At 32.2% G+C, this 12,784-nt stretch overlaps 1 protein-coding gene across 3 annotated transcripts in view; it reads right to left on the reverse strand.

Moving 5' to 3' along the window:
• LOC113522992 (1-acyl-sn-glycerol-3-phosphate acyltransferase alpha) overlaps window positions 1–12,784 on the reverse strand; it is a 33,511-nt gene that overhangs the window by 9,294 nt on the left and 11,433 nt on the right. For all 3 annotated transcript variants that reach the window (XM_052897783.1, XM_026908852.3, XM_026908850.3), the window contains 2 exons: window positions 8,942–9,075; window positions 7,622–7,800 (listed from right to left, as the gene is read on the reverse strand). In XM_052897783.1, the coding sequence (XP_052753743.1) occupies window positions 7,622–7,800; window positions 8,942–9,075 (313 nt within the window). The remainder of the gene's footprint in view (window positions 1–7,621; window positions 7,801–8,941; window positions 9,076–12,784) is intronic.

Below are 12,784 nucleotides of genomic sequence, written 5' to 3' on the forward strand. Positions count from 1 at the left end.
CGTGTACAGAATTGACCTCTCTATAGATTTATTATAAGTATACATTACACAGACATGAATTTGAAAATTAAAATAGATCAGACATTCATATCGATCGAAGTAGTTTATTTGGCTTCGCAGATGGTGTTAATTCCAATTAAAGGCAAAATTACAAAGACAAGGTTTTGTATCTACTAATTATCTATTACTAGCTTTTATTTGCATTATCGAGATAAAAATGGCCTATGTCTTTCTTCACCTTATGTAGTACGTGTATATCAAATTTCATAGAGGTTAGAAACCAACAAACTTACTTTCACATCCTATTAATATTTTTTTTAATGGGTGATAATGGAATGGTAACCCCACCCGCGCTATCGTTATACACCGGCAGGGCACCAGCGAAGGATGATAGATGAGAATGAAGAAGGTCAGTTACCCCATCGTGACGAATTTAACAAGAATTATTCACGATGGTTTCTAGGAGGAACCACGTGGAGGTCGATCTAATACAACATATTGCTAGCAATGGGGCTGTCAAACTCCAGTGCTAATAATCCCTTTCCCCCCTCCTATTATTTTTTTTATGGGTGAAAATGGTATGGTAACCCCGCCTGCGCTAATGATATATGCTTGCGGAGCACCAGTGAAGGGTAATAGATGAGAATGAAAACAGGTCAGTTAGCCCATCATAATGAATTCATCAGGAATTAACTATGATAATTTCCAGGGAGAACCGCGAGGAGGTCGACCTGGTTGGGTATATTGCTATCAATGGGATTCTCAGTCTCCATTACTAGCAATCCCTTTCCCCCCAACAATCCTATTAATATTATAAATGTGAGTTTATAAAGATGGATGGATGCATAAATATTTGTTACTCTTTCACGCAGAAATGACTACTTATTAGACGGAATAGAATGATTTTTGGTACATGAGATAAAATGAGATAGCGATGTCCGATATGTTTTTCCAATTCATACAATCGATTGCGATAACGATTTTATGGATGAATTCCTTCGCCGCTTGTTTAGGGGGCCAGGCCAAGGTTCTTAGCTGTGGTGACTCTCCTGATGCCTAGGTTACTTATTAGAATATCGAAATCACTACCTATCACTGTTTCTTATTGAAACGTAAGATAAAGTTATTCTGATTAAACCATTAATTTGTTTGTAAGAGATTGCTTGTAGCGATAAGGCCGCCTTTTGTATATGCACGTTCTGTATAAATACTCCTTGTATACATCTTTACTGTGCGCAATAAAGAGTTTATTATTATTATTATTATTTTTAATTTAAATTTACGATATCTCGGCTTAAAACCGGTTTTACAGGTGTACACGGGCCTAAGCCAAGTGCATAACTGTGTGCTATGTTTTTTGTATAAATGTAATTTGTCTGGTAATCTGTTTGTAATATTATGTTAACCTGTAGATGTACCAGGAACGTCTAGTCCAATTTGCAGAAACTTCCTGACAATTCGGCATGTATTTAGGATTACGGCTTTCTGTAATTGATGGTAAATATTGGGTGGTAACTTTAGAGTATTTATCGCGTGATGCAGTTGTTTTGGTATTACACCTGTCGTGGACAGTACTATTGGAACTATTGTCACTTTTTGTAAGTTCCAAAGTCGGGTGATTTCGTATTGAAGTTCGGTGTATTTAGATATTTTCTCTGCTATTGTATTTTGTATGTTGTGTGTATTAGGTACAGCTATATCTATCAAATAAGCAGTTTTGTTTGTTTTGTTTATTAATGTGATATCTGGTCTATTGTAGTGGATTGTTCTATCTGTGAGGATGGCTCGATCAAAATAAAGTTTAGCTGTGGAATTTTCTAGTACACTCTCAGGCTTATATTTATAATATGGATGAATGGAGGTAATGAAATTGTTTTGGTAGGCGAGTTTTTGGTGTATTATATTGGCTACCTGGTCATGTCTATGTTTAAAATCAGTTTGCACTATTGCTTTACATGCTCCTGTGATGTGTTGAATCGTTTCCGGGCAGCTATTGCATTTACGACATATATCAGATGTAAGGGTTTTTGTTATATATTTCTGGTAGTTTTTAGTCTCTATAACTTGATCTTGAATTGCCATGATGAAACCTTCAGTCTCTGGGAAGAGTTCTCCTCGACTTAGCCATGCGTTCGACGCCTCTTTGTCGACATTAGTTTGGCATAAGTCTTGTCGATGCCTTCCATGTAAAGACTTTCCAGTCCACTCGGCAATTTTGGTCTTTTCTTCAGTAATTTTTTCGTTATTTTGTGTCGTTTTATTTTTCAGGTTAAGAGGTGTTAATTTGTGATCACTATTTATTATTGCTTTATGGATTGGAGAGGATTCGGCTTTATTGAAGAAATATTGCCTTAGAGTTGTAATTTGTTTATTATGTAGATTCACTATGTCTATAAGGCCCCTACCGCCTTCTTTTCTGGGCAGCGTCAGTCTTTGTAGACAAGATCTGGGGTGATGTTTATGTGTCTTAGTCATTGTGGTGTGTATTATTCGTTGTAGAGCTTTTAGGTCTGATTTTGTCCAAGTAATAATGCCAAAAGAGTATGTAAGTATAGGGATAGCAAAACTATTAATAGCTTTTATTATATTTCGGGCGTTTAGTTGCGTTTTAAGAATAGTGTTGAGTCTGTGACGAAACTGTTGTTTTAATTGTTGCTTAATTTCCTTATATTGAATTTGGCGTGCCTGATTGTACCCTAAATATTTGTATGTTTCCTGTTCTTCTAGTGGTTCGATTTGTTCTTCTGTAGTCATTGTATAGTGGTGTTGAAAATACTGCCCACATTTAATTGAATTTATTCTACATTTGTCTATACCGAATTCCATTTTAATATCTTTTGTAAACTGTTCAGTGAGGGTAGCTAGTTGAATGAGATCATTTTCACTACTGGCATAAAGCTTTATGTCATCCATGTAAAGTAAATGATTTATGGTTTCGTTAGGTTCTGGATGTCCATTAATACTTTTTTCTTGAATATGAAATCCTAATTGTGTTGAATTTAATATATTTGAAAGGGGATTTAGGGCAAGGCAGAACCACAGAGGGCTTAGTGCATCACCTTGAAAGATACCTCGTTGAATTTTAATGGGTTGCGTCTCTATTGTTGTAGATGATGTGGGTATTTTTAATTGAGTGGTCCAATTTTTCATTGCCGTCTTTAAAAGGGTAATTATTTTTGGATGTATTTTGTATATTTCTAGTACTTTTGTTAACCATGAATGAGGGACAGAATCATAAGCTTTTTTATAGTCAATGTACATAGAAAATAAATTAGATTTTGACTTTAAGGCTTGTTTTAAGACCACAGAATCTATAATTAATTGTTCTTTGCATCCTTGACTAAATTTTCTACATCCTTTCTGTTGTTCGGCTAGACATTTATTTTCGGCAATGTGTTCATATATTAGTTCAGATATGCAGGATGTCATAATTTTATATAACGTTTGTAAACACGTAATTGGTCTGTATTTTGCGGGATTAGCAGGATCTTTAAAGTCTTTAAGAATCATAAAAGATATTCCACGGGTGATGTAATCTGGGATTGTGTTCGGATTTTCAATGAATTGATTAATATGTTTAAGCAGATGGTCATGGGTTTTAGTAAATTTTTTATACCAATAACTGTGGATACAATCTGAACCTGCTGATTTCCAGTTATGTAGGTTACTTAGTACTTTTTTAAATGTGGTCATTGGAATGTACTTAAATGTCATTTCTTGTATAGATGAGTTGTTATTTGCATTTTCAGACTGTATCCAGTCAGCTTGCATGTTGTGTTCAACAGGATTTTCCCAAATTCCTGCCCAAAAGTCACGGAGGTTCTTCATATCTGGTAGATTGCCTTTATTATCACTATTTCTGTTTTCTTGTATATTTGTCGTTGCTTGTATAATATTTCTATAGAAATACTTTTCATTATTGTAAAATTGTTTATTTTGTGTCTTTCTTAATGTGCACGCCTTGTACCTTCGTAAGCGACCTGATACGACTGCGAGTTTCTGTTTAAGCGTATCAAGTGTGTGTGTGAGATGCATGTTAGATTCCTCGTGTGCAGAATGTGTTTTATATTGTTCTACTATGTTTTTTATTTGTTTTTCTAGTTTTCTATTTGTATTACCATTTATGAATTGGATTAATCTACCTATTTTAGTACGCAAGTCTTCTAAGCGTTTTTCTAGTCGCCGTTGCCAACTCGGCTTATGAGTTTTCATTTGCCGGGATCTTTCCACTGGTTCCAGTATTAATTTGGTTCCATTTACTTTAGCTGCTGTCCAAGCTGCACAATATATTGTAGTTTGTAAAGTGATGAAATCTGTCTCTGCATTAATATTTTCAGACAGTGTTACTTCGTTTAGATAATGTACTATTTTAGCCAGTTTTTTAGATTGTTTTTGTTTAGGAATGTGATTTCTGCTTGTAGGCTCTATATCTTTGAAATATTGAAATGCCTTTCGATAAGTTTCGTCTATTATTGGATCTCTTTCTATTTGCTGTGAAGCCAGTGGATCTTGTTCTAGAAGGTTGAATTCTATATTATTTAGATTTTCATTGTCAGTATTAGCAGTGTTGGGCTCATTTACGGTGTTGGCTTCATTTGTACCATTATTTAAGTTATTAAGATTAGTTGACAATTCTTGTGCTATTTGTTGTTTTATTTCATTTAATCTATTGTCAGAAATATACTTATTATGTATAATTGCTCGTCTTTGGTCAGCAACTCTCTGTTCACTTAATTGAGCACATGTGGGAAAATCTCTAATAAAAGCTTCATGTAATGATTTCCGGTAAGCTGTTTTGTTTGTTTCCAATTGTGTTATCCTATAATAGGATCGTATTAAGCTCTCATTTTGTTCATTTGTCCATTTCATACGAATTTGAGTTTGTGGGTTGTGTGATTCAGAAGTATCTTTTTGTATATTTCTTACAGATTCGCGGTTTTGATGAATATGATGAGGGTGAGATAATTCTTTTCTTACATCGTCATAAATTTGGTTTATTGTTTCTTGAGGTAACAATTTATTGCGTACTATTGCTCTACGTTGGTCTCCTACTCTTTGACGGCTGACATTCATATTTGGAAACATTTCTATGAATTTTAAGTGTAAAGATTCAAGATAATTCTTGGTGTCGGTGTGTAATGTTGTTAGTTGTAGATAAGTGCGCAGTATAAAAATATTCATTTCAGGTGTCCATCGCCTGCGCGTTCGGTTAAGACCAGAGGTGGGTGCAAGCTCATAGTCTGTAATGACATCTCGCACAACACCATCTAGCGTACTAGAAGAAGAAACAGTAGATGTTCTTCGTGTCATGTATGAGGGGCGAGTTGAAGGGATAGATGAAAAAAGTGAGATGGTATCATCGCCTATAGATTCAGCTGTAGCTTCAACGTCGTGAGCCCGCTTGCTCAACTCCCAACGACCGGCTGTAGCATCTTGTGTGACGAGAGCCCGCCTGTTCAGCGTCTCATCACCGGTGGTTCGTAGACTGGAGCACCCAGCACCGGCTCCAGGTGCGCCCCGGCGACCCCCGGGCAGCGACCGTAAATTATATCTTCTTTCACTTTGCTCCATAAGGGTTTTTGTGTTTGGGATGATTAGTAGGAAGGGTATAGTCCTGTTGTTATTGACTCTGTCAATAAGTACTTCCCTATTGGGGTATGTGGTCGAGATGTCCTGACCAAGCACTTGTACCTGCTTCCCTTAAGCCCCCCCACCACGTCAAGGTTCAATCCCTTGGGGGGGTTATTATTATTATTATTAATTAATCATTTCTTATCGCGTTTCGTGTTTCATTTGCCAGGGAAAAAAAAATAAATGAGTGTAACTATATTTTAAACACCGACACAATTTAATATTGAAATTACATGATATTTCAGTTTTTTTATTTATTCAATACAAGTTCATAGATACAAATAAACAATGATTGCAGTGACAACCATATTAATTCTTTGTACTAATTCTAAAACATTGTATGATAGCTGTCAATGACTTCCATGACATGCATAAAATCTTTTTACAGTTTATAATAACATTCGATGATTTATTAAGAAGGGTGCAAATGTAGACTGAGGTATCTACTTGCGGTGTCTATCTCATCTATTTCTGAATATGTTACGTGTTTACACTTTCACTTGCCTTTCACAGCTAGAGTTGGTAATTGGTTTTAGCCGGTGATGTTTATTTAATCTTACTTAGTGTAGAAAAGATATATTCAAAATGCGACTTTTAGAAAAGAAACTTTAAAATTAAGAGAAAGTAGGTTTATAAATCATAATATATAAAAATCCCGTGTCACGCACAATGGGATCGATTTTGAGGTGCCATTTTCGTTCACATTAAGCTCCGGAACAGCTTTGTTACATTGAGACGGCTTTTTTTAACGAATGAGAATAGAATTGTGACCCCGTCTGCGCTAACGGTGTACGCTGGCGTGGCACCAGTGAGGGATAATAGCCGAGAATTAAAGGCAGGTCAGTTAACCCATCGTGACGAATACACCTGGAATTCAACACAATGGTCTCCATAGGAAACCATTTCTAGGTTTCACTAGTAAATCTTAGTATTTACCAACTTTAATTGGTAATATGGTAAGGATTTTATTAAAAAAAAAGATCATTTTACAGGCTTTCACCAAACCTAACCTAACCTACCTTTCTGACTACAAGTACAAACATCACCATGATGTTGCCAAGGTATCCCGGTAATATCAAGGTAATTTTATCAAAATCGGTTTAGTAGTTTAATTCTTTGATCAAAGTAACTAGTTTTATCACAATTGAAGACGATTTTTTTTTGTTTTAATTATTCATACTTATTACATTACTGTCTGTTACCTATCTAGAACTAAATATTCAACTCTGTCTTATAACATAACATTCCAAACGATAAACACACTATGACTATGAACTAACATATTAACATAATACTATAGCTAGTACTAAGGCGAACTATACACAAACACACACATACTATACGAATTATTACATTATTATATATAAAAATGTTCTTTTACAGAAGTACGATTACTGTAAACACTATGACTGTCCTATTATGAAGATACTATCACTATAAGCTCTATAGACACTGTAATTACTCTAGAAACGATATAAATCACTATCACTGTACTCTACACTATTTATGGGCTACGTAGTCTCCAAACGTGGACTATTAACTATATTCATAAAGCGGAGCCTAAATTACAGGTAATCTGTGTTTGGTGTCATACTTATCTAAATTTAAATACTAAATAAAACATGAGTATATCCAATATAAATGATTACTATAAATAAAATGTTAATCGATACAAATATTTGAATTTAAGCAAAATCGATGTAGTTCTCTGGTCTAAGTCGTAGTTACCACGTTTAATGTAGGAAAAAAGAACTTTTTAGTAGGGCAGAACCCACAATTAAGTGACTTCAAAATAGCGTATCAGTCTAATTTTCTTGGCGCTTTTATTCTAAGATAGGGTATTGTCCCTCAATACCCCCTCCCCCCTCCCCCAGCTATAGCCATGGCATGACATTTTGCTTTTACCAGTTGGTATCTTCACCTTTAGGTCACAGCGCACTATGTACTCGTAGAAAGCCAAGTATAATGGTAGCAATTTCTGTGCAATTACCTTGTGATCTCTGACAGCCTCGGATTGTTTGTTGAGTGCTTCGCGAGCGGACAGCGCGCCACGGTCAATAAACACTGTGCCCCAAAGCCATGCCGCTGTCCCGAATGGCACCAAGTACTGCAGTGATTTTTTCGACACCACTGTGCATCTCGCCATTAGAGGCCATAATTGCGCTAGCACTGAAAGATTAATCAATATTATACTCAAATTAAGCATTGACTAAATTGGAAAGACTCTTAAAAGGATCCAAAGAACACCATATTATCGATAAGAAACGCATATAGATCTATACAAAAGAAAGAATATCTACTACGTAATTTTTACCCACGTCTTTAGCCACCTAACTGTGATAAAAAGTTGTTTATTTCTTTATCTGGCTGTGTGTCTTGTATTGTTAAATTCTACGACGATAAACCCAAAATAAACGAAAAAAAATCCTACTTTCACATTTATATAATTGTAGTAAGAATTAGCGATTACTCCGTTCTAATTTTAAATTTACACCATTTCTCCTTTACATTAATCGGACGGATATCCGTCTGTAAGCAAATAAATGTTAATTTGTAAAATACTGTATATAGGTATTCTCTTTTAATACTTTAAATGCAATTTTTATTATATTATATACATATATATAAATTAAATATCATGTCTATAGACTAATTGAAAATTATACCTACAGATAAAATTATAAAATAAACAAAAAAACGTGAGTTAATTGAAATAAATATATATGTATATATGTATTTATATATAATAAGCGGACGGATAAATAGGTATTTCTCTAGCTTAAATAGGATATAGCCATATATTATATATACACAGATATAATATTGTTTTTATGCGATTACAAATTATCTTAATACCTACTCCTTGTTATGTATATCTTTATAATCATTTCTGTGTTGTGCCGAAATTAAGTTATGGTTAATTAATTAAGAATAGGAGTACTATGTGTTACAAAAATAGACAAAAATCACACACAAAAACACATCCACAAAAAGCGACCAAAAGAATAACCCCTTATTCATATAAACATCCAACCTGTCATATACCTATTTTAACTATTGAAATATTTTGTCTCTTTCTTTTGACTAAGTTCAATAGGTAAAACAGATGTATGAGAGATTTGACGTTCTTATGAATAAGAAGGTAAATATTTATATAAAAAAATAGATACCATATAATTCTTGGACAAGTAAACATCGACAAAAATATATTGATAAATATCATCTCGTGTTTCATCATGTCCACTTAAACTCAGTAAGTAAATAGATAGATAGATAACTATTATAAACGTTTGATAAGTTTATAGCTTACCATAAAGGTCAATTCCACTTTGATGGTTCAATAAAATAACAGCTCCCCGGGAGTTATCCACGTTCTCCAGTCCTCGAACTGTAAACCGGATACCAAGTATTCTAGCAGTCAACCTGAGCAGAGCGGCTGGTATTCTGACGAACAAAATGTATTATATTCATTTATAAATTGATCAATAAACATTTATTCCTTAGTGATTTTTAATTACGAATCAATATGCTTGGTTGTACTATCTAATCAGTATACTAGGTATATATACTGATTTATATACAGGCTATAGAATACGATTGTTATATTTTAATAATATTTTTATGCTTAAACACTTTGCAGTTCAGCAATTGTAAATTGTTATTAAAATTATTATTTTAAAATGTACATGTATTAAGATGACCAACTACTTTTCAAAAAGAGTACACTTTTCAAGTATTTCATAGGTGAAAAATAGAAGAAAAAACAATAAAAACTTTATTTTTTTTAAATAACATATTTTTCTTCGGAGTGGATTTGTTTGATAAATGAGGATGTTCGTCTAATAATGTAGCCACATCCGAAAACTTTCATTTTGCATATTAAATTTAACTGTTAAGACGGCAGATAATGTTTTTACAGAAAGTTGCGACTTCTTACTGCTCCCATAATCATTTCCTAGTAAAAATATCCTTTCAACAGCAGCATTAGTGCCTGGACAACATAAGGAAATTTCTATTAAAACTTTTAAATTTTCATGTGGGATATGTTCTACTGAAATTCTAATGAAATTCAAATTACTGTCAAAATAATTTTAAATATTTAATTAATAAAATTGAAGTAAAATAATCTAAAAAAATGTTTTACAAATACAAATGAGTATAAAATTATACAAATGAGTACTTTCAGAGTACAGAATTTGAAAAGAGTACGATTTGTGAAAAAAGAGTTATAGAGTACTCTTTTTTACTCAGTAAATGAGTATAGTTGGTCACCTTAATGTATGTAACAATTTAGATTATTCACATATTCATACATTCTGGCAATGTTGACACTTCTAATAAGTAGGTATAAATTGGACTAACTGGAGTTATGAAATGAAATCTAATAATAGTCTGCAAAAAAAAAATAGATTAACATAAAAATATTTTTGTATATATTTTATTTATTTATTTTAGTATTAAACATACTATTTTCATTTTTCAAAATCTTTGAAAAGGGGTCAAGATATCTCTAAAGACTTTATTTCAGACGCAAAAAACTGAGCCTACAATCGTAATAAAATTAGTATGGGTTCAACCGACAAGGGAATATTGCAACTATCGGAAGGTAAGTCGGTGTGTTTACTCGTCATATGACCAAGGTCGTCAAATAAAACGATGGACACCTGCAAACGTTTCCTGTACATATGTTATTTTTACATAGAAAAGCTAACAAGAATCGTCCTTGATGGAAAATTACATACACCAATTGTTATCTGATACTCTGTAAAGTCATTAAATATGAATTTGTTGTGCCTGTAGAGGATTAAATTGGAGGACCTTGAAATCGATTTAACAAGCTATTCTATCCTAGCTAGGCATAAATATTTTTTTATTCCTTCATTCATTAATGTACAACAAACTGTTCTATAAACACATGAAATATAAAATAATAATAATAATATCTAAATTTGAATTTAAATCTCAGAATTGTGTGTACTTAAAAAGGAATAAAAAAAGCATCACAAAATTAATGCGGGACTAACAGAGGAATAAACTATACTATCAAAATTGGTTCAATTTGGTCAAAATTATTGTACCATAACATCACAGAAACAAAACTAAACAACGCAATACAAAACGACCAATCAACGTAGGTGATATCATTCCCACCGTTAACTGAAAATTAACTGAAACATGTTAAATTCCCACAGGTATATTTTAACTACCTCTTCCAATGTACGATTTGCATTACGTGTTTTATTTTTGGCACTAACTTACGAGATCAGAAACAGAACTAAGTATAGAAGTTCCGATTTAGCAAATTCAAACAATCAGGACTTGTTTCAATTTAACAATAGTATATTTTTTTTTATTATAATTACACCAAATGTTATATTAATTGAAATGAAAAATTAATTGTAAAAATACGTCACGTTGACATAAATAAAATACCTTATTATTACTTACATAAATACTAAAATACAATAAAAAAGTAGGTAATTTCAGGACGCGATAGCTGTCGATAGAATGGCATAACTGATAATTGTCGATTATAGACAATCACGGGATTATGAGATTATGCCCTATGACTATGGTCCATACTCATCGTATAGAAGATCTATGGCATGTTTACCATGACGCAACTAAAATAAATATACTTAACCACTAACTAATTCATACCTCGAGTCATCCGCAATATGATATCATCAATAGTACTATTATACCTATCTCCATTAGAATAATATTATACACTATTTTGAAGCATTGAAAATTTCTCCAAAGTTTCTTTTCACTGTTTAACACTTTCGCTGATTGGCGCTAAATTGACAAAAAATTGAGTTATTTATTATATATATGTATTATATATAATTTGATGGATTAATATATATACCATATATACACACTAATATCAGCTATAATTTATTTATTTATTTTAAAAAACCAACAGCGGTTTACAAATAAAATTAACAAACATTTTATAACAAAGTAGTATGACCAATAACAGGTTTTCTAAATTAATTTCGTAGGTTATGTAGTTGACAATTAATATACACAGTCGTATTAAACTAGATGTGATCGGTTGAATTAAGTAAAATTGGTAAAAAATCACGATCCATTGAGAGGAGCATGTTATTAAACAACCTTGAATGGTGGAAAGTGGCGAAAATTATTAAGGTAACAAGTACATTTTGTTTTACATAAAAAAAGTTACGTCAATCCTGAACACACATATACACCGATGAATAATTCAATAGCAAAAATAAAAATCTTCTCATTTTTGAAGTCGGTTTGTTATTACTTATTTATATAGGTATTTGGATTTAGAATGGTAAAAATTGGTTCAGAATTGATATTTTAATCGCATCGTAACATAGTCAAAGAAAATCTTTCGGAAAACGCTTTAAAATACTAATACCACTATTTCAATATTCGATATCGGTGAACTCATGTGACGAAAACAAGGATAACATTGAAAATATACATTAAAATGGCAAGCACGTGGGTTTATCATCGCACTCGCCTGTTGGTTATTTATTTGTAGTGATGACTTTAGTGAAGGACAGTACCAAGGTCGGTTTTGCACGATGTTTATAATATTGCGGAATAGACCAAATGGCCAGTCAATAAAATGGTCAGACTTATATGTCGAATAGCCAGATACATTGCACTTACCTAATATCTACGTAGGTACAAAGTTCAAATGTAACTAGAGAATAAAGACGACTGACATTCAATGGTTTGTATATATATGTATATAGATAGATATTTGTTTTAACAATGCAAGTATATTAAATAAAGTTGTTTATTTTATACCTACTTTTTATATACTCTATTTTATCATAAGATATAAAATAATTATAATCTTTATATGTATACCATTACACAATTTTTTTAAATTATTTCAATAAAAAAAATAGTGGTTAGTCATTTATTATAAAAATAATAATGTACATTGTATCAGAAATTGTGCATGATTTTATGAAAAAGTATTAAATAAAATTGAATATTAGACATAATAAAGAACAATAAATATTTATCTACAATTGACAATGTCAAGTTATTATAATATATCATTTTATTTATCATTAGAATATTTATTTTAATCATTTGAACAAAAATCATTGATGGGGTAACAAAATTTTTTCAAGAAAAAGATATATATAAAACAATG

This window comes from Galleria mellonella, unplaced genomic scaffold (genome assembly GCF_026898425.1).
Source record: "Galleria mellonella isolate WM207_F2 unplaced genomic scaffold, CSIRO_AGI_GalMel_v1 utg38, whole genome shotgun sequence".
NCBI classification, from domain to species: domain Eukaryota; kingdom Metazoa; phylum Arthropoda; class Insecta; order Lepidoptera; family Pyralidae; genus Galleria; species Galleria mellonella.